General features: G+C 38.9%; 1 protein-coding gene across 2 annotated transcripts in view; it reads left to right on the top strand.

Moving 5' to 3' along the window:
• PDZRN3 (PDZ domain containing ring finger 3) overlaps positions 1-16,352 on the top strand; it is a 200,351-nt gene that overhangs the window by 141,901 nt on the left and 42,098 nt on the right. The window contains exon 1 of one of the 2 annotated variants that reach the window (XM_048856853.2): positions 12,180-12,443. The exons of the other annotated variant lie outside the window; for it this stretch is intronic. Coding sequence (XP_048712810.1) covers positions 12,375-12,443 — 69 coding nt within the window. The 5' untranslated portion in view covers positions 12,180-12,374. Of the gene's footprint in view, positions 1-12,179; positions 12,444-16,352 lie in introns of those variants that run through there. 2 annotated transcript variants of the gene reach the window in all.

Below are 16,352 nucleotides of genomic sequence, written 5' to 3'. Positions count from 1 at the left end.
TGTAATATACTGTGTATAGAGAGAGATGAATTGCAAGTGTAAAATGAAATTAACAGTCCTCAGCAGCTCGGGGTGAGATCTGACTGCTGTTGAAGTCAGTGTTAAATTCCCATGGACTTAGTAGGGCAGGATCAAGCCCTAATTCCACCCTTCGTTGCACACATGCAAGTCACAGTGAGTGAAAGATGTGCATGGAAAACTGGACCCAAACAGAATACAGGCATTGTAGATGGACACAGTCATTTTTTAAACATCCTGCCTTTTCCATTTAAAACTGATAAGCAGTAATGAGCCAAATGTCAGCTGTTCCCCTAGACTTTAGGCTAGAGGCAAGTCTACTGGGTGCAAGAGAAAACCAGCAGATTGAAATGTAAGAGAAAAGCTGTATTATCAGTCCTTAAAGATTATTTTTCTTGTGGGACTCAAATTTTTGCAGAAGTGGTCCTCGATTGCAACCTACAAGGTAAAATGAACTCATCCAGGCCTGCTTATGACAGGGTTTTATTAAATTGCATATTCATTTGTGTGTGTGAAATTAAAAGTGGGATTGTTTTACAGAATGTTACGTGCATGTTTCTTTTATTTGACAAGGCAGAGCTCAATGTGATTAACAACGTAGCTGCTCGTAGCAAAAAGAAAAATAATTGTTTTTTCAATATACAAGCTCCCTTAATAATTCAGAAATCAATATGCATCCTCAGAGAATTTTCCCCAGCAGTGGATTATAGAATTCAGGGTGGCCTGCCTTCATTTCCCTGTGAATGTGAAGCTGTTGAGACCTTGGTTAGCCAGGAATTTAAAAAAAAAACTGTTTAACTATAAGCAGTGGGATTGAAATCATAGCTTCTAGTGCCCTAATATGAATATTAATAAGAAGCCAGGCCATGAAGTTCCTTGCTGAGTTTGACAGTTTAAAGGATCAGTTAGTTAATTAGAAGATAACATGGCACATTGCATCCCTTGGCTCTGTCCTGCCTTCTGTCTCCTCTTTTCATTTTCTTTTTGACATGTTAGATTACATCATTACTTGTAGTTTCACTTGTTAGCCACACCATGAAATGAGAATATTTTAAGCTTTAATTATCCGTGATTTCTTCCCTTTTCTGCTAAGACCTGACTTAAGACAAAATTCAAAAGGAAGCACAGAAAAATTTGAGATTCAAAGGCCCATGAATATCATCAGCTTGATAGTTTGTAACATATCAAACTCTGCATTTGAACAGTAAAAAAAATGTTTTTAAACAGCACAGAAAACTGGGTTGATCATCATAACAGCAACTGAGTTTAAATATAAAGTTGACCCTTCCTCTCTTTTATGCAATCATTACAGATTTTTCCATGGATCTTTCTATTGTGCATTTTCCAGTAATCTAAAGAGCTCTTCCTCACTGCCCATTACATGAGCCTGCCTCTTCACATGTTCAGATACAATATGGTACATTTATTGTCCAGTACTATGCTCAGAAAATATCCAGGTTATTCAATTTCATTTTGGCAGAGTTGAACAAAAAAAACATTTGAATACACAATGTTCTATCATAGAGTGACAATCTCAGTTCAAGGGTAGTGCAGGGGAAACTGTATGAATTAATGGACAATGGGTATTAAAATCTCCTCAAAACACGAACGTATTTCTTAAAAACTTTTGCTGCAACATCTGATTCCCAAAAGTTAGACAATCTGCAACTTACAAATGTTTTAACAAACAGAAAAAATTAAAAGTATAGAAGTCATAACCAGATTGTAACAGCTCTAACTTATTCTGAAAGGCCCAATCAGCCCATCACAGTTTTCCATTGATATTAACTGAACCTGGATTTGGACTAATACCTTGGATCTAAAACCATATTTTGCAATTATCAAACTATTCATTCCTATATGTCTCACAAATGGATCACAGCTATCTATCTTATATTTTTCATAGTATCTATGATCAGAATGCAGAGAAGATAACGTATGTTACTAACCTCATACTGGTCTTGAAAACAGCCTGTTTCCAAAAATGGGGATCTCAAAACAAAACCACGAGTAAAGAGTTCAGCTGTAAGGTGTCTCTGAAAGTCTCTGGATGTAGAATAGTACTGCAAATGACAAGACCAAGGATTAGGGGATAGGAAAGATAACAGAACTATTCATTCTGAAGCAATTTTTAGTGCTCACCAGCATAGCGTCTGATTGCCTATGTACTTTCACATTTCTCCTATCAATAGTTATGCAATATTTTTGTATTCAGTTCAAATCTTGCCAATCAATACTGGCTATCAAAATATGTTTGTGGAAGGGTTGGGAAATTGCCTAGAAAATGTACCTACATAATAAACCTACCTAGTAAGCTAATACAATAGGCTGGTGAGGTAATTTATTCTTTTTCCTTCAGGTAAATATATTAACTGACATATTGATTCTCTGTGCTTCACAAACACACCACACTGCTAATAACAAATGGACAATGGAGAAACAGTTTCTGCAGAAGTACAAGACTCAGCTGGATAACGTCAACAGTAAAGAGAATAATGTTATATCAGCTCAGAAACCTGGAATTCTGTTTTCAAAGTGATCTAGTTAGGAAGGAAGAGTGTACCTGCTATGTTAACAAGAATTATTGCATTAGATTATCATCTATTTCACTGTTATCACTACATGAATACTGATTTCATAATGAACCATGAAAGGGTGTGATGCAATTGCAGTTTCATATACTGATACGATTATACCATAAATACAATAGAGGGAGACCAAATGCAACATTTGTATTGATGTTGCTATATTTTATACAAATGATGGAAAATTGTGACTGCAAAAGAAAGATTAATAAAAAGTTAGCTGTCCTCTTTCTTAGAGAGAATGGATGGTCTTGTGGTTGAGGTACTGGCATAGACCTTAAAAGTTCTGGGTTCAATTCCCAACTCTGCCACAGACTTCGGAACAGTCACTTAATCCCTCTGTGCCTCAGTTACCCATCTGTAAAACAGGCATAATGTTTCCTTTCTCCCAGTATGTCTGTCTTATCTACTTAGATTATAAGCTTTCTGAAGCAGAGATTGTCTCTTATTGTGTGTTTGTACAGCACCTAGCACAAAATTGTGCCATGTTTGTTGGGGTGTTCATGCACTACTTTAATGCAACAGAGTATGTTAAAGGGAAATACAAATTCCCAAATTGCAAAGATAGTACCTTGCTCTTACAGTTTCTGTTGCACTAAGAGGCCTTGCTCCACTCTCATTAAATCCCACTCCGTCTTCTGAATCTTCTTCTCGGGGTTTCTGGAAGAGAATTAGAAAGCAGATTAATCACTGATCAATAATGTCTAGAAATGACTATAAAAATATATGTATAGTAACAATGTTTATTTCCTATTGGCCACTATTTACCATTAATTCTTTAATTGCATCGAATCTCCACACTCACACATAGCTTCACCTGCTGTTGAAAAGTGCTACTAATAGAAAGCCTAATGAATACTAGACTGTTTATTTTGCCCTGTATTTAAATAGATTGGGAGGAAGTTGACAGTTAATACCTTTTCATATAGAAATGGCTCAAAAATCTTTACATAAATATAATAGCTAAAACACATAGCCATTTAAAGTTGTCATACAGTATCAACTGGCTGTGGCTTTTTATTATTAAGCACTCTTGGGCTGACCCTAAGGGGAGTTCCCCTTAAAGACATTAGGGTCAAAGAGTAGAAGCATTTGGACACAGTTACATGGATTTTACACCTTTGTATCTTCCTGACATTACTGTTTTGCTTCACAAACTGGCTAATATCAGATATAACCTATTGGGTTCCATTCTAAATCACTTCAATTTTCTTTATCCCTTGGCTACGGTCATATGATCATGATCTAACGCCATCATAGGTTGTGATCTATGATTTTACTTGCTCATCTGTATTAGGGTGAACTTTATTAGCTTTTAGGCACACGTCTATCAGTTTTAAAGATTAAGTATTATGTCAATAATTCTTACGCAGGGTGGAAGTACGCTGAATCATTTTGTTTGCCCTCAGATGGTTAAAAGAATATTATTGCCTTTCCTGAAAACATTTTTATTTTAAAATGAACCATCATTCATAACAGTCTTTGCTTACCACCACCAGCAGCTCTCCAAAGTGATATTTCATAGAAAAAGCACAATGGGGTTAGATGGTCTGTAAGTAATTTCAGACTTGATAGCACATGAACCTTATAGGTACAAGTGAATTACTAAAGTTTGACTTTGCAGTGCTGCTCTTTCATAATTTGCTTTCCTTTGCTGAGCCGTTTTTAAATGTCTTTAATTTTCTTTTTAAAATTATTATTACTCTGTGAGAATAAGACGCAGAGCCTGATTACCATTCACTTCCTCCACCAAACCCCCAGATTGATACTTTGTGTACATTCAGACGTTTCTTTCATTTTAAAGAGACAAGGAGAGCGAGGTAATATCTTTTATTGGACCATCTTCTGTTGGTGAGAGAGACAAGCACCAACAGAAGTTGGTCCAATAAAGATATTACCTCACCCACCTCACCTCTTTAATATCTTGGGTCCAACACTCTTTCATTTTAAGGCAGTTATATCACCAGCAGAAATTATGGGCTCAGTTTTGACTCTATGCTATTCTAGTGGCATAAAAGGAAATTAAAGCTGACTTTCACAGGTAGCTGAGGTTTCCCACAGTGTGGGACAGCCAGCGTAGAGCTGGTCTAGATGGGGTTCAGTGCTGGACTTGGCCTGGAAGAACATTGGGCTGATGCCACTAGCACTTGAGCTAAAGATAAATCTTTTTAAAGCTTTATCTGTCTTCAGATCCGTGATGCCTACAGAACGATAGCTAAGCAGGTGGCAGATTCATACTTTAGTTGTATTATGCAAAGTGTGTTCCTTTTACTCTAAGCTCCTCTTCCCATTCCTTGATAGCCGCCTCCCAAATATACTTGTCTGTTTCACCCACTTCTCACATCTTGTCATAAATCTAGATTGTAAAGTCTCTGGTACAGGGATCATCTTTTTAAGTGTCTGTACTTCACCAAGTACAATAGGTCCCCAACCCTTCATTGGGATCTCTATGTGCCACTCTAAATTTCCATTAAAAAAGGTACGTCTTTAGTAGGAGTAGGCCTTTCATGCTCTATGAGACAACCATTAGTATTCTAGTTCTCTTCGCTATAAGGCAGTGATGACATATTATCCAGCAATTTACATTACCGTGTCATCATTGACAGAAATGACTGAGCTATTGCAACACAATTCTCTTTGCTTTTCAGCCTTAGAAACAATCAAGCTGCTTCTCAGGGTTATTTTTAGTACAATAATCTGTTCATATACTATTGCCGTACTGTTTCAGCAATGGGAGCTAAATGTGACTATCTAAGGGACTTTAGACTCCTTCGCATCGCTCTGAGGACAGGATTGTTCCTTTGATGGTTTAAATAATAAGACGACATATCATTGCACTTATTTTAAAATGAAGCACTGGGACTTTTTCAGAGGAGCGAGGTGAGGAAAATCAGGGCTCAACAGCTCCAACATCAACTTACAGGAGTAAGGCCAGCACCATTCTATATTTGCTTTCAAAGTCCTTATCTTTTGGTATGAAGTTTACATATTTTGGCTCCAGTCCTCATGGGCAGGTGGCTATACCCAGATGCAAGAAATTACAGGATTACGGTCTTTCTGTGTTTGTATTCAGAATATATATATTTGTTTTAATTGTAGCACTTACACAATGGCATGGGAAAGATACTGGCTTGCTTTCAAATTCTCAAAAGCCAACAAAACACTTTTAAAAGGGATATTTTTTTTAAAATAAGATCCACCATAATTAAATGTATTATTGAGAATCAATCACTTAGGGTACTTATCAGAGGTTCAGAGTGTTGAAAATTCACTTTTAAATAGACCCACTGAACATGAATTCTGATTGAATTCACTCTCAACACACAGGCACTACCGTGCTGATGGAGCTGGCCCATTGACTACACTTTGAAGCATACTGGCTACATTTTTAAAATTTCAGATTTTTTTTTTAAGTGCTATTGTCTGGGAAAAAAACTATTTTCTTTCTCACTCCTTGAAGTCATCCTTACTCCTTTCAAATTGCACATGAATGGAAGATTTATTAAAAGGTGGCAGCTGTTCTCTTCCCTTGTCTTTGTTTCATTTGAGTCTTGAAAATTTTTAAAATTAAGGAAACTAATTAGATTGTTGATATATTAGGCAAAAATGGTTCCACCACATCCTACTTAAGTGGGAATTACTTGTTTAAACAGAATCTGATAAGTATATACAAAGTAATATAGATCTTAAATGGCTCTTATGCACTCAAAAATGCATTAAAAGTACAGTGGCACGGTTGCAAAGTCAAGCACTCAGAAGTTAGGAATTAAGGCTCTTTTGGCATCATATTGATACCCACACGGCCATCAGAAGGGTTAAAACCTTTAGATACACTGCATAGACTCTTCCACGTGAGTTAGCAGAGTAACTGACAGCAGTAGTAGGTTGTCATCCTCTATGTGGACCAGCACTAGTGGAGGATGGGACATTTTGCTAGCTATTTGCTGATATCAGAGGAAGGGTCAGACTCAGGAAGCTAGAGTTCCATTCCAGGCTCTGGAGGAGCATCTGCTCTAGTGGACACAGCCCCTTCGCCTCCAATCCGTCTCTGATCCAATCCCATATCTTCCCCACATCCCATTCTTGTCCCAGTCCCATTCTCCTCACCTAGCCAGTCCTAGTCTCTGCTGCTTAGGCTTCTCATCCCCAGCCCAGTCTCCTTGCCCAGCCATTCCCACTTCCCTCTACACTCACCCACAGCTTCTCATCCAATCTCAGTCTCCTCACTCACACGGCCACTGGCTTTTGGTCTCTGCACCCCCATTTCCCTCTCTGGCTTCCCATTGCAGTCTCTTTGCCAGCCGGTGCTAGTCTCCTCTCCCAGCTCTCAGTCTTCTTCTCCAGCCAGTCCCCCCACTCCAACTCCCAGTCTTCCCCCCACTTCCAAGCTCCTTCTTCCAATCTACTGCTTCCCCCACCACAAATCTTGTTCTTGCCCCTCTGCATTCAGTTCAGGCAGTTCCTCTTCCATGCTGCCTCAGCTCAGCAGAGGGGGTCACTGACAGGAGAGAATGTCTCCCTGCTTGCATTTGCAGTGCCTGGACTCAGACTCAGCACTACCTGGAGCAGCTGGGAACTGCGATTGCAGGGAAAATCCTGCTCAGTCCCCTAGCCCCAGCTGGAGCCTAGATTGCGTTGACAGAATCTCCAGGGAATTAAGCTGCAAAAATCTAGCGAGTCTCTATTGAGCATCTGCACACTGTAGGTTTTCAAAGGCTTATAATAAAACTTTGCTGAATTTGGACAGATTTTCACTGGGACAGCAAAACACATTTCAAGTCCCTGTTCGAAAGAATGGGGGTGCTAGAGCTTCTCAAAGAACAGAATGCTAAGGTATTTTTTTTAATCAAAACAATGCACAAAATTTATTTGTCCCTAGACTCATTCTCAGAAATAACTGAACTATTTTAGCTGTAATTTTCCTAAAGATTCAGCCTGAGGCAGAATACACACCGAGGATTTCAGCTCAAACGGCTGAAGTTTAGCAAAGTTATAAGCAACTGAAAACAGGGTCTTACAGTCAGAAGTGTCGGGAATGTTTCACAATAGGCTGCACTAGTAGCCCCGCCTAGAACAACGACCGAGTAACATGAAATAGGTTCAGATAATGGAAAATATCTGCATTTAGATCAACATTTTTGCTTGAATATCAGGCGTACTTACCAGAGCTCACAGCCCAGCCAGCTTTACCTATTATACTGTTTGCTGCTGAGCAGCCTGATTAATCTGTTAGCCAAGGATCTGGGAGCCCTGTTTTATCTGAGAGCTCTGCTAGTCAATTGAACAGCACGATGCTGTGCTGAAGTTACTCTCCTGGCCTACTTTCTGAACTGTTCTTTTTCCCATGCTCTTGTATTCTAATGCAGACGGGTCGCCAGGGCATTTGTTGCATCTGATTCGATATCAGCATAGTCCATTGTACCAGTATGAAAAAATAGTAGGATGATACTTTGCTATGGGGATTGCAGCTGGAACATATCATGCAATAAACTAACTTTTGGTTCCTTCATCTCCCCCCCCCCCCTTCTTCTTCCATTTCTGATCACACACAATTGCTGAAAATTTTCTCAAGGTGACAATTGAAATGTAACTTTTAAAGAGCAACTGGTGTTTAAGGAGACACTGTTAACCTTGTCAGGAGCCAGCATTTACATTCCATAAAGGAAGATACATCTTATGCAATATCTCTGAAATATGCAATATTAAATTGACCCTTACCTTAAAATAACTTGAATATATGTATTCAAAGCCAAATAATATACTTGTTACAGTACATTTACTCCTTGTTCTTTTAAGTCATTCAGGTTTATTATCTCTAGCATTTTCAGAAGGACATCAAATCCATACCTTTATACTAGATCACATATTTAAGTACCGGGTAATTTAGGGCCAGATCTGGGTGTATCTCACTTAATCATTTCCCTGCCATTGCAGAGGCCTCGAGCACTAGGGCACCTCAGTCTCTCCTATTCTCTGCCTGTGGCACATAATAATCTAGTCTCTTGAGGGCTGTAATACTTTCATCTAACTGGGTTTAGTGTGTAGGTGCTGGGTGGTGTTGGTGGCCTGTGGTGTACAAAAGGTCAGACTAGATGATCTGGTGGTCCTTTCTGGCCTTAAATTCTATGACTAGATCCAAAGCCCATTGAAGTCAACTGAATTCTTTGCATTGGGCTTTCTGTTAGCCCCACATTACTCCAATGTAGATAAACACATCTAAGCTGGGACATTCTGTATCGTTCCTCAACGTGGTAGGCACATAACAAGACCCAAGGACACAGAGTATCTTGAAATGCTGTGATCCCAGAAGTTCAACCACCACCCTATGCAGAAGTTACTCAAAGTATCTGTTAAAGAAAACAAATCACAGCCTTCCAATCTCATTCCAAGGGCCTTATTCAGGAAAGCATCCCTGTCACAGTCATGGGGCTCATTGCATCTCTCTCTGTCTCCTTTCTGACTTCTCTGAGTGTATATCCTCAGGTGTTCAGCAGCTATTGGAAAGGGTGCTCCCCTCTTTCCCTAGTTGGGTAGGCTCTGCTACTAAGACAGACCCAACAGGTGAAATATCTATCCCTATATATAGTACGGAAACACCAGGCTAGTGACAGTATTAAGAACTACTGAAGTGCACCATGTAGTTATGATAGGAAAAAGGAATAGGGATTTGTCACCATCCCAGTTCAGGAAAGCACTTAAAACACATGCTTAATTTTAACTTGACCTCAATGAAGGTACTTCTGAGTACTTCAGGCCCTGTGACTTGAGCGCTTGGAGTATGTCAACTCAGCAACTAGACACCTGTGGCTGGCCTCTGACAGTTGACTTGAGCTTGCGAGGCTCAGGCTATTTCCCTGCTGTGTAGATGTCTAGGCTTGGGCTGGAGCCTTGGCTCTAGGACCCTATGAGTTGGGAGGGCTCCAGTCCGAGCCTGGACGTCTACACAGCAAGGTAACAGCCCTGCAGCCTGAGCCCCGCGAACCCGAATCAGACGGTATGGGCCAGCTATGGGCTTTTCTTTGCTGTGTAGACGTACCCTTAAGAAATATTGTAAATTCAAAGACAGAAGACCCTGGCCCATTTGAAACAAAGCAGAGGCTTCATGGTTCTAGAGTCTCTGCTTAGTGATCAGAGAATCTGTTTTAGGTGGATGCTCTAGATAATTTCAAAGATCTCGTTAGCAGTGTTATTGTAGCTGTGTTGGTCCCAGAATATTAGAGAGACAAGTTAGGTGAGGTGATATCTTTTTTTGGACCAACTTCTGTTGGTGAGAAACACAAGAGAACGTACGAATATAAGAATGGCCGTACTGGGTCAGAACAACGGTCCATCTAGCCTAATGTCCTGTCTTCTGACAGCGATTGGTGCCAGATGCTTCAGAGGGAATGAACAGGACAGTTTATTGAGTGATCCATCCTGTCATCCAGTCCCAGGTTCTGCCAGTCAGAGGTTTAGGGACACCCAGAGCATGGGGTTGCATCTCTGACCATCTTGGCAATATCTTCCATGAACTTATCTAATTATTTTTTGAATACATTTATACTTTTGGCTTTCATAACATTCCCTGACAGCGAGTTCCATTGGTGACTATGTGTTGTGTGCAGAATTACTTCCTTATATTTGTTTTAAGCCTGTTGCCTATTAATTTCATTGGGTGACCTCTGGTTCTTGTGTTATGTGAAGGGGTAAATAACAGTTCCCTATTAGCTTTCTCCACACCAGTCATGATTTTGTAGAGCTCTCTCATATCCCCATTTGGTCGTCTCTTTTCTAAACTGAACAGTCCCAGTCTTTTTAATCTCTCCTCACGTGGAAGCTGTTTCATCCCCCTCATCACGTTTGTTGCCCTTCTCTGCTTTTTTGAGATGGAGCAACCAGAACGTACCATGCAATATTCAAGGTGGGAGCGTACCATGAATTTATATAGTGGTATGATGATATTTTCTGTCATATCTATCTATCCATCCCTTTTCTAATGGTTCCTAATATTGTTAGCTTTTTAGACTGCTACTGCACATTGAGCAGGTGTTTTCAGAAAACTATCCACGATAAATCCAAGATCTCTGTCTTGAGTGGTAACTGCTAATTTTGACCCCATCATTTTGTATGTAAAGTTGGGATTATGTTTTCCAATATGTATTACTTTGCATTTATCAAAATTGAATATCATCTGCAATTTTGTTGCTCTATCACCCAGTTTTGTGAGATCTCCCTGTAACTCTTTGCAGTCAGCTGTGGACTTAAAGAGCTCTGTGTAAGCTCGAAAGCTTGTCTCTGTCATTAGCAGAAGCTGGCCCAATAAAAAATATAACCTACCCACATTTTCTTTCAAAGATCTTGAAATCAAATAATTTAAATATGCATTATAGGTCTCTCTAAAAATTGTGGGAAAATCTCACTATCTGCTCTGCAGTGTCACTCTTATCCACAGGGTAGATTTCAGTTGCATAATCTGCACTTGATCCCTGCACAAATTCACAGAGTCATCCACAGAAGCCCTGCACATGCTGAGTGAGTGCATATCCAAGTTAGAGACCCACAATAAGAGATCCAATACATCCACCTTTAAACACTGGCATCAGAGTGGTTCTATTTTCCTGCTTGATTGGATGGCCCATCCCCTTAACTCCATTATGACATAATAAAAGACAACTTGCAACTGGTAAATGCTAATCACTTTTTTGGGTAATTATCCATTCAGGGACAGAATACTTGATCCAGATTCATTGTGCCAGTTAATTCAGAGATATAGACTCTAGAGTATCTCTCACGAAGCTGTGAAATATACATATAGCTGACTGCTTAAATGATTCTCCTAGTTAGTTTGGCAGATCTTTTGTTTGCTATCATTATATAGATATGCAATGTTTCATATACATAGATGCACACAAAAATGATATAGCTATAGATATACCCCAAACACACTTTATATTTCATCATCTCAATATGGGGTAACATTGCCTAATGAGAGCAAGGAGCGATGTTCCAATTGTTGCAGCTACTAAATCTAAAACATTTAAATTGAACCGTTAAAATGCAAACATGCCCTTTTTTCCAAATACCAACATATTCTCCCTACCTTTTTAAGGGAGTGCCTTTTTGTTGTGTGTTTGTACAGCACCAAGCACAGTGGGGTCCTAGTCCATGACTGCAGCTAATAGGTGCAATTGCAGTATAAATAATAACAGAGGACATGACTTGTCCACATTTAATGCTGAACGTAAGAGTCTTGCACTGTCAGATTCATTTCATTGTGACTTACATTTAAAATGTATTTGTATTCCACTTAAATATGCTAAGAATTATCCTGAGGGACCATAGTAAAATGTAGTCATGTTTATTTGTAATTGCTACAAAATGGTTTACAAAATTGTTAGTGTCTTTTATTATGCCCTGCTACTGAAGCACTTGCTTGTTAATTAGAGAAATTTCAGCTGTCATAGCCGGCAATTATAGCTTCTGTATCACTGTCTGTTATGAATAGTCAATGAGAACTGATTAATATGCATGAGTAGCAGTATATAGCGTGTGCATTGGACCACAGTACAGCAGCTTGACTAAAGCAGTAGAGGGAGTGTTGTGTACTGTGAGTGAAGGAGGGAAAGCACGAAAGAAACAGGCATAGTTGCTTTCCAACAGTCAGTGTAATACCAATGTGAATTGTTTCAGTCCAGCTGACTCACCTAGGATATCTGTGTGCATGCTTGATAGCAAATATTTCTGAGGCTGTGCTGGTGCATAAGGAAGACTTTCTCTGACACTTAATGAAATATGGGATGCAGTTTGTGCACTCTACAGAAGCAAGAAGAGCAGTACAAATTACTGTATGAAGTTTGTCAGGTAATGTCACTGGATTTCATTTCTAAGACCACATGTTCTCATCTAGCCTAGCAACAATTGTTGTTATTGTAGGAAGAAAGGAATGGAGGGAGTCTGGCTTGCACTATTGGAAATTAAAGGGTTTGTCACCTTTTTTTGATGCCTGTGTAATTTTGACTCCGTTTATGATATGCCTTCCCAACTGTGCTTGTGGAAGATCAAATATTTAAATTCAGGTGGGTACACTATCAAACTTGCTTTAAATCTTTGTGTCACAAACCAGTGTGCCAGAGTCATTTTCTCCAGCATATGTTAAGTAAAACGTCTCAAGAAGGGTCATAGCTTGGTCATGCACTCTTTGAACAAGTTAAGAAAGACATCTGCGATGATTGATGCTTAGAAAGGTTTTGTCTCTTTTTACAAATAGTTACAAGATACTTATTTTCTGTGGAACACATGTATTTACTTCTGACTTCAGCTTTTAAAGTAACTGTTCATACCAGTACTTTAAATCAAGTTTATGTTTAACTCTTGCAGTTTCTGCTCCCCTGTGTGTGGAAATGTATCAGCTGGCAGAAAACCAGAAGTATGGCTCTAAATTTCTTTCAAAATTATTTTTCATATCAAATTTCAGATGAGGTTAAGACCATTGATGATGTACTCACCCCTATTTTAAAATAAGTGCAACTTCTAATTTCCCTACTCAGAGTTTTGTCTGTATTGTATATATGTCTGAAACATGCTACTTTGACTGCCCAACTAAAATGTTCTTTGGGTTGGAAGTGCAGGTTTGCACTATGTAAAATGTTGGAAGGGTACTGTAGTGGATATTTACTTATTTTCAACCTCAAAAACAAAAATTTGAAAATACCTTGTAATTTTTTTAACATCTGAAAAATGTGACTTTTTGATACTATGCCAAAATTGCATCAAATACTTAAGTACTTGGAAATTTTAATAATAGGAATTTTCAGTTAATAACGCCTTTTAAGAACATGCAACAATCACAAACGACCACAAACAGTATAGGATCAGTTGACATATAAGATGTAGTTTTCTACACTCATCAGCAGAGGGTGTTGAGTATCATTACAAAAGCGGTACAGAGCAAAATCATGTGGCCTTTGTTATGGTGCTACCTCGATTTGATCACAAGACATATTGATGTCCTTCACAACACTGGGAATAAACTGTGTCCTGTATGCTCTGCAAGCAGGGAAGTGACTCAGTTTTAAACACAGTTTTTATCTAATTCTGTGTCACCCTGATAAGGACAATGTTGCTTGGTGGAAAAAACACTTTGTTAAAACAAATAGAAGACCATGTTTACTGTCATTTTTATTTATCCCAGCTCACTCCCCGTTATTAAGCTGCTGCTATGCATGTCACAATGGGAAGAATTTTCAGGCAAGATAACAAGATTTCTTGAACATCATTCCCCATTGAGAACTAGCTTCTGATGGTGCCTACAACAGCAGGCTTGATGCTGATATTGTTTGTGTGAACCCTTCTGTTAATATCAGGCGGTGTCTGTCCTAATAGTTAGCCCACAGTGTCGCCAAGTTTTCACGCAGTCTGGATTTGATGACTATCAATGCGTTGCATAGTCAGAAGTGCAACAAGCAGAACAAACTGAGACGGCAGCAAATTATGAATATTTTTAACTGTTTATGCAGCTTGCAAAATATCGTTAGATATCAGGAAGAGACAGTCTTTGCAACATACTGACATCATTTACCAGATACAGGTCCCCTTTTTGCAATCACTTAAAGCACATGCTTAAGTTTAGTCACAGGGAGCAGTCCCGGTTGATGTCAGTCAGACTACTTGCATGCCTAATGTTAAGCATGAGTCAAGGTGTTTGCAGGATCTGGAGCCCAAGTACTAAATTAGGGCACGAGCCTGCTAGGTACGGAGGCCCTGTTTCAGCAAGGCATTTAAACATGTCCCATTGCAGCCATGCTCAGCTTTAAGCATATGCTTAAATGCTTTGCCCAACCAGGACCTGAATGCCATCAACTTCTATAGGTTGTTCAGCATTCTGCAGAATTATGTCCTTTAATGTACTAGACTTCTATTTTATTTATATAAGGAAGCAGTAATCATGTGTTTATCCACGTTTTTGTGCATAATTAATTTAGAGACCAAAAGCCTGTGCTACTATGTTTTTATTTTAAGACAAGACAATCAGGTATTTTTATGCACGTTATTTTCTGTTATACCTTGACAAAAGCACATTTCCTACATGTTCTAGGACAGTGAGGTTAAGTTTATATTTAGGAAATGTATTTAGCAAGATATTGGTTACTAAAACGCACCCTTTTACTTATCTCTGATAATCAATCAGCCAGATTTAGCAGCTAGTGAGCCATGCAGAATCACTTTAATTTCAAATAAAATGTAAACGCTTATTAATAATATGGCTCTTGCCATAGCTTTTTACTTTATAACATTCATGTAAGTCTAGTATAATGAAGCTATACTTTTGCTACTTACATTGAAACTAAAGGAAACATTTTTTTAAAAAAAAGCCTGTCTGATAAAGTTTGCATAATTCAGTTTTATGAAATACTAAGTATTAGTATAAATAAATCCTCTTAACCTTATTTTTTAAAATTTCAGCACTGTGGCATGCAGGAATTCAGAAAACACTTGCAGAATTAATAATAGTACATAACTACACTTTCTCTATGAGACCAAGAGCTTTAATATGGCTGGGAAATTAATGCTTCAATAAATTACAATTCCAGAAGGTCCAATACGTCTGGCTTTGTAAGTCCTCATAACAGGGAAAACAAAGAGGATCAAATATACCAGGGCTCAGGCTTTATCCCTTCCTTATCCACAGATAATTCAAAGAGATCCTCTTCATTAAGGGGTTTGGCACATTGCCTACAATTTCTTTTTGGGCCGCTGTGAGCTTAATGATGCAGAACAATGGTCTTCCCTCTTGTTGAACACATACCTTATTGTACCTTTAATCACCTAATAAAAAACAAATTAAGACACCTAGTGATTAAAGTGCATTGTAGATGTTGTGCATATCAATGCTTTGGGTTATGAATTTAAAGTGGACTGTGGCAACTTAAAATCTCAATGATCTAGAATGGCAGTTGTCGCTGGAGGCAGCTAAGCTTGTAGTAAGCAACCAGTACCTGATTCGTTCTAGTCCTCTAATACCCATAAGAGCAAACTGTGCTCAGTACACTATATACATAAGTCCTGGCACTTCCAAAGTACTTCTACACCTGCAATGGTTTAATTATCATCCGCAGCACCTAAGATAAAGAATTATCTTGATTTTGTCTTCCTGGCCGAATGATGTTTTTCAGTACTATCATGGGGCGGTGGGGGAGAGGAGTAGCTTTGTGCCATGGGGTGTAATCAGAAAGCTCTTTTTTAGACCATTTTTCTCACTCAACACCTTCAGCTCCCACTGAAGCTAATAGTAAGATAAAACCCGAAGCAAATACTGCTGAAGAAACATTATAGAAGTACGTTGTCTGAGGTGGATCTTTTTATATTTCTAACCTGACATTAAAAGACTAAGCCCCCAGCTGAAGAAAGCACTTAAGTGCATGCATAACTTTTAAGCACATGCTTAAGTCCTATTAACTTCAATGGGACTAAAGCACTTGCTGAAGTTCTTTCGTGAATAGGGGTAAATGTTTCAGATATAGGAATACCCACCCTTTCAGCTCGAAGTCACAAGTTTAAATCCGGTGGCAGTGGCTGAAAGCTCTTCCCACATGATTAGCTGTTCCCACTATGATTCTGTGTGATAAGTTGTTTGTTCCATGTGGAATGCATTGGTGGAGCTCACTCCAATGCCTGAAAGGGACAGGTGTCCATATCACACAAGGCACCCATCACAGTTGACATTCCCAGCTGAGAGATCCAGGCTTGAATGAGCCTAGAGACTGTACTCTT

Source organism: Caretta caretta, chromosome 7 (genome assembly GCF_965140235.1).
Source record: "Caretta caretta isolate rCarCar2 chromosome 7, rCarCar1.hap1, whole genome shotgun sequence".
Taxonomy (NCBI): Eukaryota; Metazoa; Chordata; order Testudines; family Cheloniidae; genus Caretta; species Caretta caretta.
Note: the sequence above shows the minus strand (reverse complement) of the source record. Positions and strands in the feature narration are given on the sequence as shown.